The sequence below is a fragment of the Crotalus tigris genome, unplaced genomic scaffold, assembly GCF_016545835.1.
Source record: "Crotalus tigris isolate CLP2741 ecotype Arizona unplaced genomic scaffold, ASM1654583v1 scf7180000017933.3771270, whole genome shotgun sequence".
Classification (NCBI taxonomy): Eukaryota; Metazoa; Chordata; class Lepidosauria; order Squamata; family Viperidae; genus Crotalus; species Crotalus tigris.
Window position 1 is genome coordinate 3,250,776 of NW_024096726.1, and position 23,106 is coordinate 3,273,881.

Genomic DNA, 23,106 nt, shown 5'->3' on the forward strand with positions numbered 1-23,106 from the left:
GGTAACTGCTTTGTATTATTGTTATTTTTAACTGGTCTACAACTGTACAGTAAGTAAACAGGAAAATAGAAAAGTCATATGTCTTCGAGGTATTCAGTTCTATAATGATTGAACGCTAGTGATTAAGTTGTTGGATTACTACTGCGATCCAAGAAATGGAAAATCATTGAGTGGCTTTAGGCCAGTTATTCTCTCAATCCAACCTATTTCACAAATTCAGTGCTGGAGAAATAAAATGAAGGGAGATCCCCCATGCAAGTTGCTTTTAGCTCACGGAGGAAACACTGAATATAATTGTAACAAATAATATAAATGTAATATTTAGTTATGGGCTTTTAAGTTATACTATAAATATAGTAAAATGAAGAGGGTATTTCATGTCAGTGTCTAAAAAATACTTGTACCTTGATAATAGCTGATACAAAGTAACTAAGTTAAGATTAAAACATTTCTGCATGTTATCCATTTCATTTTCTGGTTTCCTGGTATGTAGTGTAGTTGGAACGGGTAATAAAATATGAAGTTAATTGTAGCAGCAATAATGGGCAAAAGGCAGAAGATTATTTTGTATCAGTTTAAGATGTAATAGTGGAATTTGTAATGAGAGGCTTTGCTTGAAGGAAAAACAAATGAGAGCTATGAGCCAGTGGGAACCCAAGTAAATTTCATTTTTGCCCTTTGTCCATCATAAATCATCTCCCAATACAACACTATCATTGACATGCCAACTTTATCTGCACAGATTTTAATTATCTGAAATGGATGCCCTGCTCATTTTACAGCAATTTGGTTAATTATCTCTATGTCATGATTTTCAACCAGATAAAGATGATGAGTTGGGTGGCAAATACCCTTCAAGAGGCTTTTGATGAAAATATATTAATTTACTTCAATAACTCTTAGTCAGCAGATGGTAATTTTAAAAATGTGGCCTGAATTTCAGTTTAAGATTTAGGTTTGATGGACTATCTATTCCATCTGCTAATTATTCCGTTATCCAGCTGCTGAACTCATGAACTAAGCAGCCAAGACCAGTAAACTTCAAAAATTAAAAGGTTGAAAATTTTTTCAGATGTTTAATATTGGTTCTAGCATGAAAGAATAAAAAGGCCATAATCTCTACATGCTTGTTTATGTTTATGAATAAGCCCATTGAAGCCACCAGACCTTTTTAAAATGAATGTTCTAAATGAAATAAAGGATTGCACAATTAGTTATCATCATTGATTATATATTTATCTTGGTACTTTCAGCATTCATTTTTAATTATATCTGCCAACCATGATTTGGGTTTTTAACCTGATAAATGGCGAAACACAACTCAAGCAATGTAGTACATCAATATAAATATTTTAATGTGCCAAAGGGCAAATGATGGTTTGTGGAAAAGGAATAGAATAGAATAGCTTGATTTACATAATATCCTAAACTTCAAGTGTACAATTAATATGCTCAACCTAAGGTATGAATCCAATCAGCATATGCACTTGGTTATTCATATGAATGTATACTCAAGCCATGTATAAAAATATTACAAAATTATCACATAAGGGCTATTATCTATGAGAATAATTCCAAATAAATAACTTTTAACAGTTTTGCATAGCAAGAAATATGCACCCTTATAAAGATATTCAATTTCTTGAGGACAATAGTATATACCGGTACAGAATAACAGAGTGGAAAGAGACCTTGGAGGTCTTCTAGTCCAACCCCTGCTCAAGCAGGAAACCCTATACCATTCCAGATAAGTGGCTGTCCACGTTCTTCTTAAAAGCCTGCAATGATAGAACAACCACAAAGACAAACCTTCCACTGGTTAATTTGTTTTTGTCCAAATCACTGCTAAAATAACCAAGCAGCTGCATGAATGTTTGGTAATTAAGACAATTAGAAGGAAACACCTCCCCCAAATTTTATTTTAGGCATAATGTTCCTGAAAGTGTCTATGTATTTTCCCCCAGTAAGGATATAATTCTACAATTAATCCTTATTCAGTTTGAGTGCCAGATCTGGACTGCCAAAATCCAAATACAAAAAAAAAAAAAAAAGCTTTGCTGCCGCATTTGATCATCCGGAGTTCTGTAGCCCGATTTTCTATGAAAGCAGCCTGGGACAAAAGATCTTTTGAACTGACGCTTCCTAGGACCCAGAAGAGACGTCGGCAAAAGGCCGATTCAATCACATCGGAGGTGACCAGGGGATCTTCCGACTCCTGCAACGCCGCAGTGGCGATCGCCATGAGTTTGCAAGCGCTTCGTTACCGCAGGGGATCCCTGCAAATTCTCAACCAGCTTCTGCTGCCTCATCAGACTCTCTATGAGGAAATAAGCAGCGTTCGCCAGGGCTGGGAGGCCATTCGGTCTATGAAGGTGCTGTCGGGGGGGGGGGGGGTTGGACAAGATAGCAATTGCCGAGTTAAGTTGACGAGCGTTGCGCGTGTTCCGCCTGTATCTCTAGAAAGCATGGTAATCGGAATCGCCGCCACGTAGTACAAAGAGGCGTTGGTGTTACAAAGTCTCTGGAGAGTCTCTCAGATTCAGAGTATTGACTTATAGATGTCAATACTTGCGGAGTTAAAAGTCCTGCAAAGTTAAGAGTAAAAGTGAGCGAATATAAACATTTCAGGCAATGGACAAAGTCATGGTTGTGTTCATATCAGAAAGGCAAAGTGGTTTTTCATTGTATTGAATCAATCCCAATTGGCTCCTACGGTGAGCCAAAATCCGTATTTTTCAGCCATAAGGGCAGTCTTCACAAAGCATATTTGGGTTTAATATGACATGAAATGACTGTAAATCTGTTTGCACATGTGTGCTTGCTATTATCTTAGCCCATATTCAACTCACATCTGGGGTACCAAATTTAAACTGCAAATATCCCAACAGGTATAGTGGTACCAAAACTGATCTTATCCCATCTATAAGGACCCAGGATTGTTGGAGGCAATTGTTGCTGACCACTTAGTGCTGTAAAGCAGAGTCCCCAACCCCCAATCTGCGGCATGCCAGCAACCAGGCCGCACGAACAAGCAAAGCCCCATCCATGGGATGTGGGCAGCACCACACACTCTGGTTTGTGGAAAAACCTGATGCCCAAAAGGTTGGGGACCTCTGCTGTAAAGCACAATGAAGCAGTATACAAGTCTAAGTGCTATTACTATCTAGTGATTGCATAAACCCAAATTGGTAGCCGTACATAAAGCACATACCATACTAGGATAACATCAGGTTTTGGCTGAATTGTGGTTCATGTTTTATCCAAATTCAGTCATTGTATAAGAAAGGGATCTTCAAACTTGGCCCTTTTATGACTTGCGGACTTCAACTCCCAGAATTTCTCAGCTGGGCACACTGGCTGAAGAATTCTGGGAGTTGCAGTCCACAAGTCATAAAAGGGCCAAATTTGAAGACCCCTGGTGTAAGAGATCTGTATATATGAAAAACCAAGTTGTTCATTTAACTACACAGGCTTGTAAGTGTAACATTATATTATGAATTTCTCCAACTTTAAGAGTGGTATTAATAATTTCTATTAATGCAAGGAATTCTAGCTGATTAACCAAATGCAGTTTCTAATATGTGCCATGCTCAGCAAAATGAGTCAGTGCAGCTTCTATATACTGACTTTAAATTATTGAATGCAGAATATTTAAACATATCATAAAATTGAAAAAGACCATTTGAGCCACAGTCAACCTACCTAATACAGAAATCCGAATTAAATTATCTCCTATATATAGCATTACTGCTTCATGATTATTTATTTCTATGAAGGGAATATACCACTTTCCTGGATAATTGATTCCATTGTCAATAGATGTACTTGATGGGAAGTGTTTTCTAACATTCAATCTGAATCTGTTTTCTTAAAACCTATGGTAAATGTTATTTTGGATTTCACAATTTAAAACAATGGCCAACAAATTTGCCATACTTTCAGTGTTTAAAAGGTGTATCCATTTATTCTCATAAGCAAATATGGTTCACTTTTCATCTTCATATTCTTATTTTTTTGTTACATTGGGTAGATATAATTCTTGTGATGGGACTTCAGCAATGTAAAAAATATTTGAATTTTGAGGGATTAAGAAATTATATTTCTCCTGATGAGCCTTAAAATTGCATTTGCATTTTTTGCAGCAATTGATGCTGCTGATTGTATTCAGTTGATTTACTATTTTATATATTGATCACTATTCCAAAATCTTTCACAGATACCATTACTAAGCTATATATCCTTTATCCTATACCTGTGCAAGTGAATAAAGTTTATTGTTAGGATGGTATTTATAGTCTACTTTCCATTTCTTAAATTCTTAGACCAGAAAGATATACATATGTTATGCCCTTATTTACAAAGATTTACATGACTTCTGTACCTCCTTTGGAGGAAGATGGGATTTTTCTATTTTTATATCATGTATACCCTGTGTGATGGTTTCAATTATATTGGCCACCAGGGGGCAGTGGAAAACTAGTTAATTTAAATGACTACCTGCACTTGTATGTTAAATTCAATTTACAGGCAGTTCTCGCTTACCCAGCATTTATTTAGCAATTGTTCAAAGTTACAGAGTTGCTGAAAAAGAAAACTTATGACCAGTTCTTGAAGTTTGGGCACCCAAAGTATGGTCATCTGATCATAATTTGGATATTGGCTTTCACTTAGATTGTTGTAGCGTCCTGTGATTAAGTGATCACCATTTGTGACCTTTGCTGGCTACCCACAATGAATGTCAATGGGAAAGCTGGTAAAGGATGCAAGTGGCTCTGGTAAGTTGCTTTCCCCCTCCCTGCCTGGCAGCAGCCAATCCCAGCCCTGCTGTGTGCCACACCTTACCTGCTTACCGACTTTGTTGAGGCTCTCTGGGTCTTGCTTAATGACCAATGATACTTGCTTAATGACAGCAGTGGGGATTGCCATGATTGCCATTGTTAAGCAATGCGGTCACATTTTACAACTACATCACTCAGCATTGTAAATTCCAGTCCTAATTACCCTAACCCTAACCTAACCCTAACCCTAATTACTGTTGTTAACTGAGAACTTAAATTTCTCTATTTTAGTGTAATATGTGAACAGAGTCTTACTTACTTCATAATAGGACGGTCTTTGAGAAATCACTGGTATTTGGCCAGTAGAAAGATGTTTTGTTAAACATCACTAATATTTCCACAAAAAATAATTTTTCAGTAATCTAACTGGAGGCACTAGCTATCTCAGAACTAGAATAGGTGAGGACTAAAAAGGTTATAGATTCTTATTTAATATATATTTATATAAAGTATGGCTTTATAGAATTGAAGTATTAGGCGTGATCTTGTGAATCATGTTTCTGTTCAGTTTATCTCACTAAATATATCCAGAAAGAATCTACTTCATCTCAAGTCAGGCTGTTCCACTGTCAAATCATTGAAATATTGGGGCAGCATTTGGTTGGATTTAGTCTTGTTTTATTTATTTATAAAACTCATTTTACATGCCAGCTACTCTTCTGATTCTAGGCATCATTTAATATTAATAAAATAATAATATATATTTACTGATTTTGATTATGTGACATCAATTTTTTTCAACTCCTAGAACACAGATCATGATCTACCCTTAACCTATTCTTCAAGTCTTCCAACAGTGCACTAATTGCCACTGTAACTGAGTAATGCATTTATAAAACCAGCAAAATGTACAAATAAACCTGTTGCTGCAATAAAAATTATTTATTTTTACCCCACAGTATTTTTAGAATGTTGAAATTTTCTCTTTCTACTATTCAGAAAGTCTTGGCCCTCCTGATTTCTTCCAACATGAATGCCTGGAAATTCTCTCCCTATTAAATTACTTGGGTCAAGCAAATTCATCATAAGAAAAAGATGGATGTTCAGTGTATTGTATAATCCTCTTTAGCCTATTGTTTTCTGCAAACCTAACTAATCTGGTTAATTCACGGAACATGCAAATTACAAAAATCAGGTTAAGTAACCATTCAATTAACTGTGTGAACAAAACCTATCATAAGTTTATCCTTATACTTGACTATCTTAATATTTCTACCTATTTGTTCATGTTTTGTCTTCAAGTATAATAGAAAATCATTCTGTTTCACTTTCTGGGTAAGCAGCCTGTCAAATTGTGATCTTATCTCTCCTTCGGTTTCTCTTTACAAGCTAAATATACTCAGTCCTTCCAAGTGTTCTTAGTAGGACTTAATTTCCATCAGGTCATTTTTCTAGATGTTTGAAGTTGTCCTTTTAAAATTCAGATCAGATTATTCCAAATAATCTTTTCCATTACTTCAGGAACATTTTGGTGTTTATAAACAGTTTTAATCTTGCATACTTGATATGTTGAATTATTTTTAATATGATTATTTGACTTATTGGTTTTATTCCTTTTTTGCTGTACATTACCAGAATCATTTGTTATGAAAGGGTGGCCATATAACTTTGATAAATAAATAAATAATACTCAAAACTGACTACATAATATATGCTGTGCAGATTTAATTCCCACTAGATTCAATATTGCATACTCTCAGGAAAATGGATACAGAAAGATAGTTAATGAAATAGTCATTAATCCATAGAACATTCTAAGGAGTGTTTGAAAATATGTATTCACCAGCTCTCAGTTGCATGGGTAAAGGAAAATGGCTGAGCTTATATGCATTAGGTGACCATCTGCTCTTCCTTCATAAATACTAAGAAAGCTGTTTTTCTGTTCCAGCTAATGTTTCTGTCTTTAAAAGCAATCCTACATAGAGTGTCTTCTTTTCTATTGAAATTTACATAGAGTGTGTTAGAGTGTAATTTACATCTTGGTAGCCTTATACTGACTGATGGGTAACATTGTGATTATAATAACTTACCTTGTTTCCTATCAGGCTTCCCATCCTCCCTTATTTTTATTTTGTTGTAGATTCTTTTAATTAAAAATATTAAATGAAAAACTGACAGACCAGCATTTTTTAGTTTATGTTCATGCCTCTGGGTCTCATATAGATTCCATTGGCTTCATTGGAACATTCTTAAGCAGTGGATACTTGAAAGCAAGAGCTTTTAAGAAGTATTCTTATCTATGGGGGGGGGGAATCAAATGTAAACTGGAAGCCTAAGGAGCAAAGAGCATGCTGGGGGATTGAAAAGATATTAAGGAACAAGTTTACTCACTGGTTATGAGCAATCAAGGCTGTCCTTAGACAGCCATTTTATGAGAACAGCCACTAGGTGTTAACATTCTAAATATGCTTGCTGTTCCCCCAATGTACAGTCCTTTCTACCTGATTCTATTTGTGTTTCTTCCTTTCTATCTGTGTTATTTTAAAGTGAAAATAAATATCTCTTCTTAGGTGCGAGGTGCTCCAGCCATTGCCATTATAGGTTGTCTAAGTTTGGCAGTGGAATTGCATAATAAAGGAAATGAAGAACTGAGTTTGGGTAACCTGGAGATTTTTGTACTGGACTCACTAAGCTACTTAATAAGTGCCAGACCTACTGCTGTCAACATGGCCCGTGCAGCTCAGGAGCTGGGACATTTTGTCCAGCAGGAAGCAAAACATGAAGATACTACTCCAGAGAGTTTACGAGAAAGGTGAGGGTTTAAGAGCCTATCTTCTTTCTGCCCTGAAATTGTAAGCAAGAAATGTACAAGTTTGTGTAACCTCTTATTGTAGTGTGATCAACTGGGCAGAAGCATTGCTGGACAAAGACCTGGAAGACAACAAAAGTATTGGGGAACATGGAGCTTGCCATCTCTTGCAACGAGTAGGCCAGGACAAAGTGAGAGTCCTGACTCACTGCAATACTGGCTCATTGGCCACTGCTGGTTATGGCACTGCACTTGGTAAGTGGCATTTCTTGGCATTCAAGAAGCGTGACCATTTCTGCCCTTTGTGATAAAGGGTAAGAGATTATGGTAATACAGGTAGTCATATAGTATGACATAAAATAACTTAAAATTTTGTCATGTTATGTCATATAGTATGCCTTAATTTAATTGTGATGTTTCTGACACAAACAAGATTATTAAGTGAGTTGGCCTGATTTTTTTTTGTCATGGTTGTTAAGAAAATCATTGCAGTTGTTAAATGAATTGGGTTGTTAAATGAATCTAGATTTCCCCATTGACTTTGCTAACTGGGAAGGTTGCAAATAGTGATCACATGACTCTAGGATGCTGCAACCATTGTAAATACATGCCAGCTGCCAAGCATCTGAATTTTGGTCATGTGACCATGGAGATGCTTTAGTGTCATAAGCGCAAGTACTGGTTGTAAGATGTCACCTCTTATAACAGCCTTCCCTAATGTTCCACGTTTTTTTAGGATTTTGGCTGTCAACATCTGAAGGAAGACTCCAAATTGCTTGTATCTTGACAGCTTGTAGTCTTTTATGTAGTCTGTTATTTTGACTTGTTTGTAACATTGCTTCATAGGTATCATTCGCTCGTTACATGGGATGGGTCGTCTGGAGCATGTTTACTGTACTGAAACACGGCCATACAATCAGGGGGCCCGGCTGACTGCTTATGAATTAGTATATGAGCAGGTGCCTTCAACACTCATTGCTGATAGCATGGCCTCCTTGGCAATGAAAGAAAAAAAGATATCAGGTAGATGTCTTGTTTTCTTCTTTTTCTGCATTATTGGTGTCATTTCTAGATTCCATGCTAGGACATGAGTGTACATGTGAGTCTATGGCTGGCCAAGAACCCAAGAGGTCAAGTTATTAAGGAAGTTGCTGCTCAGGTCACTTAGGTCACTGATGTCAGATCACTGATGTCTTGGGATGGGACATACTTTTTAGTTGGATAATAAAGAAATCTAATGATCACTAAAAGCTTGTAGAATTGCTTTGTAGAATTGGTAGCAGTAATCATATACAAACATGCAAAGGAAAATCTTGTTGGAAGGAAGAACATATGGCTAAATGGAAGTCAGAGTGGAAAGCAATGTTTGTTATGTAGAAAGTCTCAGTTGAATCTCTAATCTTCACTTAAAAGGTTTTCAGATGAAAGGACAGAGAAAACCATATTTGAAATTCTGGAGGGCTGCTGCTACCATGAATATAAAAATATTTGACAGTTCTCTGAAGGCATAGTTCTGTTTTCTGTGTGCTGATCCTTAATTATATTTTCTTACTGAATAGCCTAGTACATGCAACATGCCAAGCCAATATCTGATTTGTTAACGTTTTAGCATATGTATTGTGTGAACCCAGCCAATAGGGATTTAATCAAAAAGACATACTTAAACCATGGCTTCAACCCAGTTTAACCAAAATTTCTACAGTCCCAATAAACTCTAGGAGATGGCGCAAAGAACAAGAATGGTGCAAAGAACAAGAAAAATAATGAATTGTTCCCATTCTCCCACGGAAGGACATTTTAAAAACATATGGGATCATGTTCTAGATTCTGGAAAATGTAGAACAGGCATGCAATTCACACTAGGGAAATTTTGTGAGGGAAAAAACAAAAACAGCAAGCTCTCTTTGTTCTCTTCTACTTTTTCCTTGTTCCGCATTGTGGATAGTCTAGTATTGAACTAATTTGGAACACATTAGGCTTTTAATTGCCATTGTCCTTCCTTTTGTAATTCAGCTGTCATTGTGGGAGCAGACAGGGTTGTTGCTAATGGAGACACTGCCAATAAAGTTGGTACTTATCAGCTGGCTATTGCTGCAAGATACCATGGGATTCCCTTCTATGTGGCAGCACCCAGCACTTCATGTGACCTGCAATTAAAACATGGAGGACAGATCGTTATTGAGGAACGGCCAAGCCAGGAACTGACAGACATCAATGCTGTACGAATTGCAGCACCAGGTAGCAAAACATTAGAAGGTTAAATATAAACAAAGGCTGTATGTAAAGAAAGGAGACATAATAGAATACTAATATTTTTCAGAACTATTTGTAATCAGTGATCTAACAGTGGCTGCCCCAGCTTACATAAATCTAGATGATGTATATATTTTGAGTAAATTGTCATAGATCAAGAAAATGTATTCTGACTTGAATCTCCTTGGATACATGACAGTCTAGTAAGCTATAATCTACTTTTTGAAGAATGACAATTGATTATGGAAATTTAGTCCAAACTTTCTTGAAGGACATAAAGTTGCCTACCATTGTCTGTAATTTTTTTTAACTCTAGAAGCATCTAGATATCCTTTCTACATCTTCTCTTTTTAGAGTTTCCCATTTTTAAAAACTAAGCCATAACATATACCATTAATGAAATAAATACATCTGTTTTATAGCACTAATGGAATAGCACATATACTTTCTTCCTTCCTAGGCATTGGAGTTTGGAATCCAGCCTTTGATGTCACTCCTCATGAATTGATAACGGGTGGTATTGTCACTGAGTTTGGGGTCTTTCCTCCTGCTGAACTTCAGGCAGCCCTGACACGGGAAGCGTATAAAGTATAGAGAACCTGAGTTAAGCTGTTTCCAGATAGGGTGCGAATCTAATCTTCAACAATTGTTACAAGGGCTTCTTTCCCTAATCTGGCATCTTTCTAGATGTTTGGGATACAGAATTTTGTACAGCTAAAAATACCTCTGAATACCACTGGGTTTGAGTCTGAGTCTGATTGGAATGCTTGATATTTCTGCAATTTTGTTACTGAATGTTCATTTGCAAATTCAGCAAATTAAATAATGTGGGAATCTTGCTTCTTGAGTTTCGTGTACTTTGGCTTTGTGAGGATTGCTTGATTTTGGAATTTTTGAGTCATACTATGACATATAACTTTTCTTTAACATCAAGTGATTTTTTAATATGTATAGTATAATTCTTAATCTGAACCATTTTTCACTTGCTGCTTAGGTTTATTTATTAACATTCTACTATGTGTTCATTACCCTGGTGGCGCAGTGATTACAATGCAGTATTGTAGGCTAACTCTGTCCACAGTCTGGAGTTTGATCCTGACAGGAGATCAAGGTTGACTCAGCCTTCCATCCCTCCAAGGTCGGTAAAATGAGGACCCAGATGTTGGGGGCAATATGCTGACATTGTAAACTGCTCAAAGAGTGCTGTAAAGCACTGCGGAGCAGTATGTAAGTCTAAGTGCTATTGCTAATGCACCTGTTTTAAGGTCCTTTGGTGCTGTATCTCACATGATTTTAATCTTATGACAACAGGTTCTCTGTAGCATTCCCTTCCATTGTAGTTTTGTACCAGGAAATCTTCTGCAATACATTTTATGTAAACCTAATCTTGGTAGATATAAAAGTATGACCTATTACTGATCTCTCTATTGGGGAAGAGGCAAGGAAATTCAGACATGATAGCTTGACATATGGTTCATGGCAGAAGTCACCATTGGCTTACTTCTGCTTTATTTTCATTGGGGTAACTGTTCAGGATCAATGCACATGGCAAATATTAGTTGTGAATGCGTGACATGATATTTAAGTTCTTTCTTGACTATCTCAGATCTTGCAAGCTGATTCTTTGTAGCAACATTTATTTTCATTTTCTGTTCTTCAGACAAAATTCATTCCTCACAATAGGCCATGTACTTCCCATTACTTTTCATCAGAATAAGATGAAATTCCACAATGTGTTATTTTGAAATGAGAGTTGGGTACAGAAGGAGAAAGATAAAACTTCAATGCAGTGGAATGGGATAAAGTTTCTACAGTAACAAATAAAAATTAAAAACATAGGCAGGGATTATTTTGAATTAATGGTTTAAATACAAAAGTGTGTGACCAGAACATACGTTTATTGAGGTGGCCTGAATAATTGCGAATTAAAATGCAATACACATACCCCCACACACGGAAAATGAATGGGCTGAAAGAAAGAGACGTAAAATATAAAGATTTGATAGAGTTGATGAGCTCCTCAAAAAAGAAAAAAATGATAAGTTTAAAGCTCCAAAGACAGTTTATGACACAATGTATGACATAGTGGAAAAAAAGGATAGTTAGCAAGGATAGAAAAGTAAGGAAAAGAAATTTTGAATGTTGTTGGTGTTAACTAGATGTAGTTAGATTTCCTTTCATTTTCTCTTTTCCTTCTTTTCCTTACTATTTCCTAATCTTTTTCTGTTCTTTGAGTAACAGTGCTAATCCCAAAATGGAATTGTGTGATGGGTTCATATGTTTATGAACACTGCTCAAATTTGACTTAATAAGAAGATATAAACAAAAGAATGAATTAATGTGTATCAGAAATTGCGTTGATCCAGAAATACAATAAAAATAGATTGAATTTTAATCTCTCGTTAGATCCTTTTAGTCAAACCATCTTCTGTCAGTGATGCTGTTAGAAGAATTACTGTGCTTATGTATTGAAATGCTTTGAACCCTTAACACATTCTGTTTCTTAACTGTTTTAAGACAGCAGAATCAATGCTGAAATAAAAATGGACAACCTCATATAGAAAGAAAATATCTGTGGGGTTCTGTGTGGAAAGGGCCATTTTAATTGGAAAGAATGAACACAATAATAGTTCATGCCCATAAATCTGTTTTTTAAAGCATTTAAATTTCCTAGGGCTAGGAATCTATGTAGGGGATTTTAATTTGCAACTAATTGTTCTGCAAAAGTATAACTCAAAGGAGCTATATTTAACTTACTGGGGGGAAAAGAGGTTATGCTAGCTTTGATTGACTATAATTTTCAGCAGCTGTAGATTTAAAAAATGGTGCATCAATTAAATGAACTGAATTTGAAGTTATGACTGCTATAATAGAGCTGATCACAACCTGTGATAATGTTCTGTATAGTTTGGTTGCGTTTGACTGGCCCTAATGATTTTTTGTTTCTCCAATTCACAGATGGGTTCTTGACGCACTGTGTTCATGAAAAATCCTAATGTGAAAATTTGCTTAAGGTCAGGGTAATTTAAATAGCCTGTCAAGAGAAGCTTTTAGAAAACTCAGTGTGTGACTCTAATCTGCAAGAATTCTCATTAGGTATGCCTTATATTAAGACATTGATTTTTGGCTCTGTTCCTTCAAGTGGAAAGTTCCTCTTTTATCAGTGCGTATGGTGGGTTATTAAAAATAATTTCTCTCTCTGGATGTTGTAATGCCTATTTAATGTTCTTGTTGGAAAGGTTAAAACCAATTATTGTTGTGATTTTTTTCCTGCTGGCATTTCCATTGTGTACTATGGGTCAAACAATTAGCAGTCATAAAAATGTTCATTGTAGAATGCTGCTCTTGTTATATCTATGTATCAAGAGCAAATTAACATTTCCCCCCCCTAAAATGGATATCCTAAAATTAAGTCATTTTTATGGCATTGTGCATGTGCTACATCATGTGCCATTTCTAATCCATATGGAATCCACATAGAAATAAATTATTCTTTATTCCAATTATTGCTGATTATTCATTTTAACAACGTCAACAGAAGCTATGTGGTTTGTAATTGCCAGAAGATTCAGATGGGTTGGCCATTCAAATGCAGCAGAAATTATTTTTTAAAAAAGAAAAGTCACAACTTTATAAAGGTATTGATTTTATTTAATATGTATATTAAAATCCATATTATCTTTCAGAAAATGTACTTTTGATCACCTCTTTTCTTGTCTAGTTTGGGCCATGGATTCTTCAAATGAGATGACAATTTTTTATATTTGTTTAATTAAAATAATATCTTTAAAAATATGTTATTTATTTTGTACTTTTGTCTCAAAACTTTTGGACTCAAAACTATGTTTTTTGGCACTAGGTGGCATGTGAACTCTGCCCATTGTTTTACAATGATTTCTGTAGAAGGAAGAATAAAATAGTTCACTATTTTTTGTTTTTATTTAGATTTACTATGAATCATTCTGACAATAAACTTAGTAAGTCTGATTCATTTTTTTAATTATTTATTATTAATTTCCTGTTGCTATTCTATCTACAGCTTTCTTTCTTTGGGGAACAGGACAGTAAGTTTGATCAGAATATTTTTTGTTGTCTACTCCTTCCCTTATCTGTTGCTTAAACTGCAGGTAGTTTAAAATCCTAAAACTTCAAACTTCTCTTTGAAAATTTCTTTCAAGCAATCTTTGGCTATTAATATTAACTATGATTCAGCCACCAAGATAATGTTAATGTGACTTTACACAGATACTTTGCTGCTAGGTAGACTCTTTGCCCCAATTTATTTTTTAAAAAATATAAAAGTAAAGAGGAAGCTGCAAAATGACTAGTCTCAGGCATAAATGTGAATCAAGATGCCAGTTATCATTTACAAAGCCTTATATGGCATAGATCAAGATATTTGCAGGACCATCTTTCTCCTATTCTTTCTGCTTTATCTACCAGATGTAGCAGCGGGAGCATGTCCTGGGTTTTTTCCTTTGAACAGGAGGGTGGTTTGTACAAATGTGCTAAATAAATAAGTAAATAAATAAAAATAAATTAAGGTGCAAGATTCTGATGCATCCTCTTTCTTGGTCTTATTTCTGTTTGAGTTAGTTTCCAAATAGTTTTTGAATACTATTTTAATTGTTAATTTTATTGTGTTCTGCAAAAATTCACATTTGTCAGATGAGTGTCCATATAAATTTAATAAATTATTAAATAAATATTGTTGGATTCAGGAGTTGTGCCTTCTGGATGGTAGTATTCTAGAACGAAATCTCTCTGGAAATGTTGTTAGCCTTTTGAACAGTCAGGGTTTGAATACCTGGTTGTTTCCCCAGATATCTGTGCCAAAAGGTGAGCAAGCTGTGCTGCTAATGCAGTTTTTTTGATTTGGGCGTTATTGCTTTAATCATGGATACTTTTAATCATGGATATGGTTTATGTGGTATAGTTCTTGTTTTAATCCTTGGACACTACCCACAATTATGGTCTTGAGATGGGCAACCATATAAATAATTTAAACAAAATAAGTAATCTGTCTTTCCAGATTTTCAGTTCTAGCAGCATTTATCCAAAATCAGATAGTGAATAGTCAATAGGCTGAATCAATAAAGAGCATTGGAAAGAAAGTTTAGAATGAAGAGGACCAAACTCTCTTTCCCTGTAGCAGGTGGCAAACAATCCCACATTATAGATAGAAGACTGCATCTGTTGCCAGAAGGATGTCCATATAGTCATCAATTAAACCTTGCTTGAAAGAGAACTTTGCTACATTGTTTGGCAGCCATTTTATGAGCATCTCCATAATGTTTGAAAATTCCACTGATCCAAGTAGGACAAAGGCTCCTAGTTTTAAGATTTTGTAATAATGAATAACTCTAATTAATAATGGAAGTTCATGTTCTCAAACCCTTCAGGCAATGTCAAAGGAAATGGAATCTATAGGCTTACGGCTTGTTCTCATAATGGTAAATTATAGCTGTTCATGGTAGATAAGCATGACTATTTTTTCATTAAACTCCCAAGAAGTTCAAAATTATGACAAAAGTTGATGAAAATTGAGCACTTTTGTCTTGAAGCCATAGAAGAGGACACAGAATCAGTCTTGAAATATAGATTCCTAGTTGGTTTTTTAAATGGAACTATATGTCACTTTTAATATAGTTCACAAGAAAAGTTTGTTTTAACCTTGATATCACGTATTTAGTTCAACAATTCTGAACACCTTGTAGAGTCATCATAGCCTTTTGATTTAGCTGATCTTTGCATTAACTAGTGGATGACAATCTGTAGAATCATATCAGCAAGTTTTTTTTAACTGGTGAATATTTGGCACATCTTTAGAGTTTAACAATGTATAATAAAAGTTCAGCTCTCTTATTAATTTTCTGTTAGATTTTTTGTCCTGATTTCTGAGTAGTGTAGGTGTATGCTAAATTATCTTGTTTCTAATTGTTCTAAACAGAACATGATTAAAACTACTGAAGTTCAAATAATTAAAGAAAAGAGCCCTGAGTATAAAATGTACCTGCAATCAGTACCTGGAGATTAACTATAGTCTATACAGTAATCAGAAATGGATGAGAGCAACAGTTCATTAAACTGTCTTTCCTATGTTCTGAAAGACTGTAATTTACAATTGTCTATAATTCACATTCACTTGTTAAGAGAAAAGAATAACATAAATCTTTTTTCTGGGGGTGTGCTGCTACATTCTTTAAAAGGCACTGGATATTGGCAGCCAGATGGGCAATGGTAGGTATGAGAAAAAGATTTGGGTTTGTCTAGTTTAATGAAGAGAAGGACGAGGGGAGACATGATAGCAGTGTTCCAATATCTCAGGGGCTGCCACAAAGAAGAGGGAGTCAAGGTATTCTCCAAAGCACCTGAAGACAAGACAAGAAGCAATGGATGGAAACTAACCAAAGAGAGAAGCAACCTAGAACTAAGGAGAAACTTCCTGACAGTTAGAACAATTAACCAGTGGAACAACCTGCCTCCAGAAGCAGTGAATGCTCCAACACTGGAAGTTTTAAAGAAGAAACTGGACAGCCATTTGTCCAAATGGTATAGGGCAGTGGTTCTCAACCTTTCTAATTCCGCGACCCCATAATACAGTTCTCCATGTTGTGGTGACCCCCAACCACTTATACATCACCGGGTGCCGGGGGCGTGGCCAAAGAAAAGGGGGAAAAAATGGCGGACAGCCTTGTTTTGCGACCCCCGTGAAATGGTCGTTCGACCCCAAATGGGGTCCCGACCCACAGGTTGAGAACCACTGGTATAGGGTTACCTGCCTGAGCAGGGGATTGGACTTGATGATCTCCAAGGTCCCTTCCAACAACTTCTTCTTCTTCTTCTTCTTCTTCTTCTTCTTCTTCTTCTTCTTCTTCTTCTTCTTCTTCTTCTTCTTCTTCTTCTTCTTCTTCTTCTTCTTCTTCTTCTTCTTCTTTATTTATTATTTATTATTTTTATAAAGAACAGGTACAAAACTTTGAGGCAAGAGAGGGGGGGATGAAAGGCTGAATTGGGACAGTATCAAGACTAAATGATTTGATCATATTAAGAAATGAATACCAAGCAAACCAATCAACTCTATGTAACATTTCTTGGTAGGAATGATTCGGTTATGAATAGCAGTAAAAACCAAATGCGAAGTCAAATGAAAGATATAAATAGCAGAAAAAGTACAGAAACATGATAAAACAGCTTTGTAAGTCTAATTAAGGCTACTTGGAAAAAAACACTAAGTTCAACAGGGAATTTTGTAAGGTCAGTGGGTACAATAGGAATATAGTCATTTTGACACCACAGATTGCCCTTTTTTAATTACTGTTTTTTTAACTGCTAAGGACTAAAAAGGGTAGAATTTGCTATAATGCTAAGAGTAGAAAGGACTGAAATCTTCAACATGCTTTATTGTTTTTTTATATTTTATGGACATGTTAAACTATTGGAGACCTAACTCAGCCATTTTGTTTCTAGGAAATCATATTACTATTTTCTTTTAGCAGCATACTGTTTCGGAGTTCTGGGCTTTGCATAGATAGCATGATTCAACAGGGAGTGAGAAATTTAGAACAACAGAATTCTAGTGCTAAATTTAGAATAAAAATGACTGTCAAAGAGAAACTGCAGAATAAGATAAAGTTCAGTTCTGAGTTTAAGATTATTTCCTATTGAGAATAGATAGGAGAGTTGAATCAATTAATAATGTATATCCTTTCTTACACCAAGGGTAACATTTGGTTATAGAAAAGCATGCTAAGGCATAGTCCCCAAATATATGAGGTCAGAGAAAGAAGTGGGTGAGTCAAGACAAAAATTAAATTTGATTTTAATTTTAGTTAAAATAAAATTCAATACGTGGTCATGATTCATATGAGGGATATTTAATTTTTTTACATTAAATACTACATTTCATTGACAAATTCTGGGATTGCATCCAAGCCTTGGGGATGGGGAGACTGCATTCATGACTCCATGTGATTAAGAGTTAGTCATCCTTGTTTTGTCAGATCATATGACAGGTTTACTTTTTGTCATATCTGCTTTATATACCCAAAAATATTTCCTTGGAAAAAAGATTTGATGGTTGCATAGCATGGCCAAGAGAGACCTATACTTAAAGAAATACGTTGTCTTCTTATCACAAAAAATTTTTACTATGCTTAGTAATTTCAGATTCGCTAATAGTTTATCAAAATGTACATGCTTCACTTGAGCAATTTGCTAATGCTTTTATATCCATTAATGGCAAACAACAATATATATTTTAGAGGGTGCAAGCAGTGATTTTAGGAAGCAGGGATTCTCTCTGCTATTTTTATCATCTAAGTACTAAGTTTAATTTCCTGGTTTGTTTGCTAAATGTTTGTGCACGTTGGCATTTGCTTCTTCAAAAAACTAAAAAATGTATAGCTATGAAATTATTTACCATTTATATTTTTTAATTTAAAATGTCAATTAAAAAGCCTGTCATCCTTGGGAACTAAGAAATAAGTTGCATTTGATTGAGACTTATTAGCATCATGGTTATTCCCTATGAAAAATCAACAACATATGAATTTGGATAGCAAAGATGACAGTAATTGAGCATCATAGATATATCAACTTTTGTTGATCTAAAAAGAATTCATTAATAAATGTATGGGAAAATACATGGAGAACCAGCATGGAATGTTGGTTAATATGTTAGCTGGACCTGGGAGACACAACTTCAAGTCTGCCTTCAGCCATGGGAACTCATTGGGTGGCTTTGGGTCAGTCCCTCACACTTAGACCAACTTACAGGATAGTTGCAAAAATGAAATGAATAGTTCCAAGTAATCTGCTTTGTACTGCTGGAGAACAAGCAACATGTACACTGCATAAATAACATATAAATGAAAATAAATAAATATTGGGACTATAGATTAGTTTTTCTAAATAATCCATTTATTCAGAAAACCTTGAATAAGATCAACTTTAAGATCAACTATAAAGTATAAAAAATTGGGATTTCTGTTACTTCTCTCAAATGTCATATAGTGAATGGCTGACAATTATAACACTTCTAAGAGAGTTTAGTTTCTAGACCTTAGTAAATGGGTATGGGTGCAAGCTTTCTATTGGGCATAAGTCCCATGCTGTGCAAGATTATTGCCAGTACAAGCATCCTAATCCTGACTTAGAATGTTATAGCAGCTAATGCAGGGCCTCAAAAAAAATGTAATGTTCACTGTAAGTTGGCCCTTCAACATCTTAGGACATCATTTTGTGCTAGCGCACCTTCTGAACCAATTTCAAAAGGAACTTCCTGTAAAATCGATTGCTCTGATTCATCTTGAAGTTACCAATATCATGGCCAGGCTTATCCTGCCCAGAAATAGTTTGGTAGGTAAACCTGCAGAACTGAAAAAATATAGTGAGTCTCCATTTAAAACTCTGAATCTGAGACCTTCATTAATTCTTTTCCAGACAAATTAAATTTGCGACCTTTTATGTGCAATGTTCTTGTATAATGGGTACAATATTGTAGCACAATATAGGTTTCTATATTTTGCTGGTTATTCAGCCATCTTTACTCTCAAGTAATGATCTGTCTATGCAATCATTCATTGTGGAGCATAAGATCTAATTACAGCAAGTAGTAAGTTGGGAAAAATAATTGAGAACATCTTTGCAGCTTTCAAAATGCCTGTCTATCTAATTTTCCTTTAATCACATTTTCAGAAAATGATTCCACCTCATCTTCTAATCTTCACATCTGCGTAACAAGTGTAATCAAGAAGACCAAAATTAAAACATCCCTACTGCTATCCTTTCAATCACTCACAAATTAAAACTGAAAAGAAGTTCATCTAAAAGAAATGGGTAGGGGTGGAGGAATCTGGAAATAATAAGAAACTGCATTAAAACCTTAAGCATATCTGTTCCAATTATCAATCTATTTGTATTAAGCTTAATGAACCTGCCAATTAGAACAGAAACAAATGTAATTAAATGTATTCTATAATTAAATGGATTTTAGTCTTCATGTTTATAAAAAAAATTTTTCCAAAGTTTTTAGCCTAACCGTCCATATCCCCAGTTGCCTGCAATAGCTATGTTATCCATAGGTTCAGAAATCTTGTTATGTAATTGTATGGAAATGGTATCCCAAAGGTGCTTCTTCATTTCTTCTTCTTCACTTCTTGAATAAAAAGCAAAACATTTGCAAATGAAAAAGATAAGAAAATCCAATTGCCTTTTGGAAAAATCACCTTTGGGACAACCATGATCTGGATGATTGAGAATCTCAATGTTGTTGTTAATTGCGAAGTCATGTCCGACCCATCGTGACCCTATGGACAACGTTCCTCCAGGTCTTCCTGTCCTCTACCATCTTCTGGAGTCCATTTAAGTTCACGCCTACTGCTTCAGTGACTCCATCCAGCCATCTCATTCTCTGTCGTCCCCTTCTTCTATTGCGAGAATCTCAATAGTTGCGGGAATAGCGTATTATTCTTAATTCTAGCATTAGTAGAGAAAAGAACCAAGTTGTAGTGTCTCCCAAACCTAGTGCAAGGATGCAACTATTCCTAGGCTCTTTTCTTATGAAACTTCATAGGTAAGAATCAGTGAAAATTCTCGTCTACAAGATACTAGATTCATCCAAATCTTGATTTGTGCAAGACGACAACAGCAATTGATTCAAATACCACAAAGTTTGCAAAACATATTCAAGCATATAGGTTTCAGGGTCATTGTTCTAGAGAGAAAACCATGGTCAAAAGTATGTAAAGAGTAATATAAGTAACCCTCAGAGTATTTTTTGTCATATGTTATGCTTCTTTCCTGTATTTTCAGTAACCCATGCTTATTAAAGCATAATAATTTTGATTCTCTATAGTATGTGAATCATTTACCATAAAGTAAGAAAAGACTAGAACAGTGATGACGAACCTTTTAGAGACCGAGTGCCCAAACTGCAACCCCAAACCCACTTATGCATTGTCGAGTGCTGGGTGGGTGTGGCCCATTGGGTGGGCATGGCTGTGTTGGTAATGGCAGACAGAGTGGGATTAAAAAGTTCAATCAATCAATTCCAACTTTGCAAGATCTTTTTTTCCCCGTGAGAAGTTGAAATTGATTGATTGATAGATAGAACCTTTTTTTTTTTGCACATGGCAGTGGAGGCCTAAAGCAAAAAGGTTTTATAAAACCCAGCCTAAAGGCCTAGGACTGGGGCAACAGCATGCGTGCTCACAGAGAGGGCTCTGAGTGCCGCTTCTGGCACCCGTGCCATAGGTTCGCCACTACTGGACTAGAAGCAATAGATAGGTCTTCTCGGTTTAGTGTTCCTTTTTTGTATAAAACAATCCCTTGATCATTAAAACAGGTCTTGCTGTATTGAATAAATACTACTGGTGCAAGTGGACTTTTCAATTTACTATGGACTTTCCAATTTACTGCTGGCAGCTAGCCCAAAATAGTCAGAACTCATTAAATCTGAATCCAAGGAATATGAATATGTAACTAGGCAAACATGAATGCCTGACTACATGACCAGTGATGACAAGCAATATAAAAGTCTTACTAAGGTTTTTTACTTTCAGTTCTCAGTAAGCAATAGATTAAGGTACTTGATCAAGTAAATCTGCAGTTCTCTTAGGTTGTGTATTATTTATCTCAGAAAAAGACCATTTCACAATATGCTGTTCAGAGTTGCTGTTAAGAGCAGCCTCTAAAGCAGTGGTTCTCAAACTTTTGAATGCTGCGACCTCCAACCAGTTGTAAGTCGAGGACTACTCAACTGGTGCAGCACCGTTTGCAGAATGGGACTTTTGGCGGGCTCAGCAGGGCAGGGACAGCCTGGACAAGTCCTAAAAAGGAGTAGCACAGCTAAAGAAAAGGGGAAAAAATGGCGGACTGCATTGTTTGGCGACCCCTGTTAAATGGTCATTCGACCCACAGGTTGAGAACCACTGCTCTAAAGCCTCTACCCCTTGCCAAGTCTTGTATGCTGCCTCATAATGGAAATGGAGCATTCTTGGAAGGGACGAGAAAAGAATGTCAGGAGGACATGCCAAGAGTATATGTTCCAGCAGGACCACTTAAGGTGTGAAGATAATTTGATTTGCCTAAAATAAGCAAATGCCTACAAAATAAAGTGATAATACAGTGCCAGATGATGGGCCCCTCAGGTAAGAAGTCACTCAATATGCTACTGAGAGAGCTGAATGTATTTCATAAAACTAAGAATATTTTTGACACAGATATATTATGGGCTTCCAGACATCTAGTTGCTGGATTCATAAAGGGGAAAAAAATCCAAAGCTGAAAAAAATAGGATTACAGTGGGAAGATAGAACATGAAAAAACTAAATATGGGAAAGATCAAAGAAAGATGAATCAACGAAGACTACATCTTTATCTAACTGACTATAGACATAGATAAATTGAAATGGTCTGGAATTGATACTTTCATTCAGAAAACTACATTTTTTTTTTTTTGCTCAGGATATGGTGTTGCTTTCATAATTAGGAAGAATAGTTATGACAGTATAGTAAAACACCAAATACCAATTTTATGAGTCATGGTGGCACAGAGTGCAGTATTGCAGGCTAATTCTGCCAACTGTCAGCAGTTTGATCTTGACTGTCTCAAGGTTGACTCAGTCTTCCATATTTCTGAGGTTGATAAAATGAGGACCCAGATTGTTGGGGGCAATATGCTGACTCTGTAATCCACTTAGAAAGGGATGTAAAGCACTGTGGAGTGGTGTATAAGTCTAAGTGCTATTGCTATTATCAAGTGTGCAAACAACTTTTTAATTAGTGTTGGATTCAAATATGTGAACAACGGGTTCTCCGTGTGGATGCCACTTCTGGAAGTCCATTCTGGACCTGGGCAACAAAAAATTAGCTACTGGTTCTGCTGAACTGATGCGAAGATGGCTGAATCCCATCACTGTTTTTAATATGATCATTGAAGTTTATGATCCAGCCTTTGATGAAGAAAAACAGGAAAACCAGAAACCCTATACCATTTCAGAAAAATGGTTTTCCCATCTCCTCTTGAAAATCTCACCCACAACTTCCGGAGGCAAGTCTTTCCACTAATTAATTGTTCTAACTGTCAGGAAATTTCTCCTTAGTTCTCTCCTTCATTAGGTTCCATCCATTGCTTCTTGTACTGCCTTTAGGTGCTTTGGAGAATAACTTGACTCCCCCTCTTCTTTGCAGCAGCCCCTTAGATATTGGAACACTGATATCATGTGACCCCTAGTCCTTCCCTTCATTAAACTAGACATACCC

The 23,106-nt window shown here is 35.8% G+C and overlaps 1 protein-coding gene across 5 annotated transcripts; it reads left to right on the forward strand.

Annotated features, from left to right (window-relative positions):
* Positions 1 to 1,866: 1,866 nt before the first annotated feature.
* Positions 1,867 to 20,085, forward strand: MRI1 (methylthioribose-1-phosphate isomerase 1). Of its 5 annotated transcripts, none has more exons than XM_039344676.1 (7): positions 1,870 to 2,372; positions 7,349 to 7,590; positions 7,673 to 7,842; positions 8,434 to 8,610; positions 9,601 to 9,825; positions 10,301 to 10,464; positions 19,540 to 20,085. In XM_039344676.1, the coding sequence occupies exons 1-6, from the start codon at positions 2,100 to 2,102 to the stop codon at positions 10,432 to 10,434; spliced, it is 1,221 nt and encodes a 406-aa protein (XP_039200610.1). In that variant the 5' UTR covers positions 1,870 to 2,099; the 3' UTR covers positions 10,435 to 10,464; positions 19,540 to 20,085. The 5 variants fall into 5 exon arrangements, with proteins under 5 accessions (XP_039200611.1, XP_039200612.1, XP_039200610.1 ...); XM_039344675.1 differs by lacking the exon at positions 19,540 to 20,085 and adding an exon at positions 12,799 to 13,040; XM_039344677.1 differs by lacking the exon at positions 19,540 to 20,085 and having other exon boundaries at positions 1,867 to 2,372; positions 9,715 to 9,825; positions 10,301 to 13,040.
* Positions 20,086 to 23,106: the final 3,021 nt, after the last annotated feature.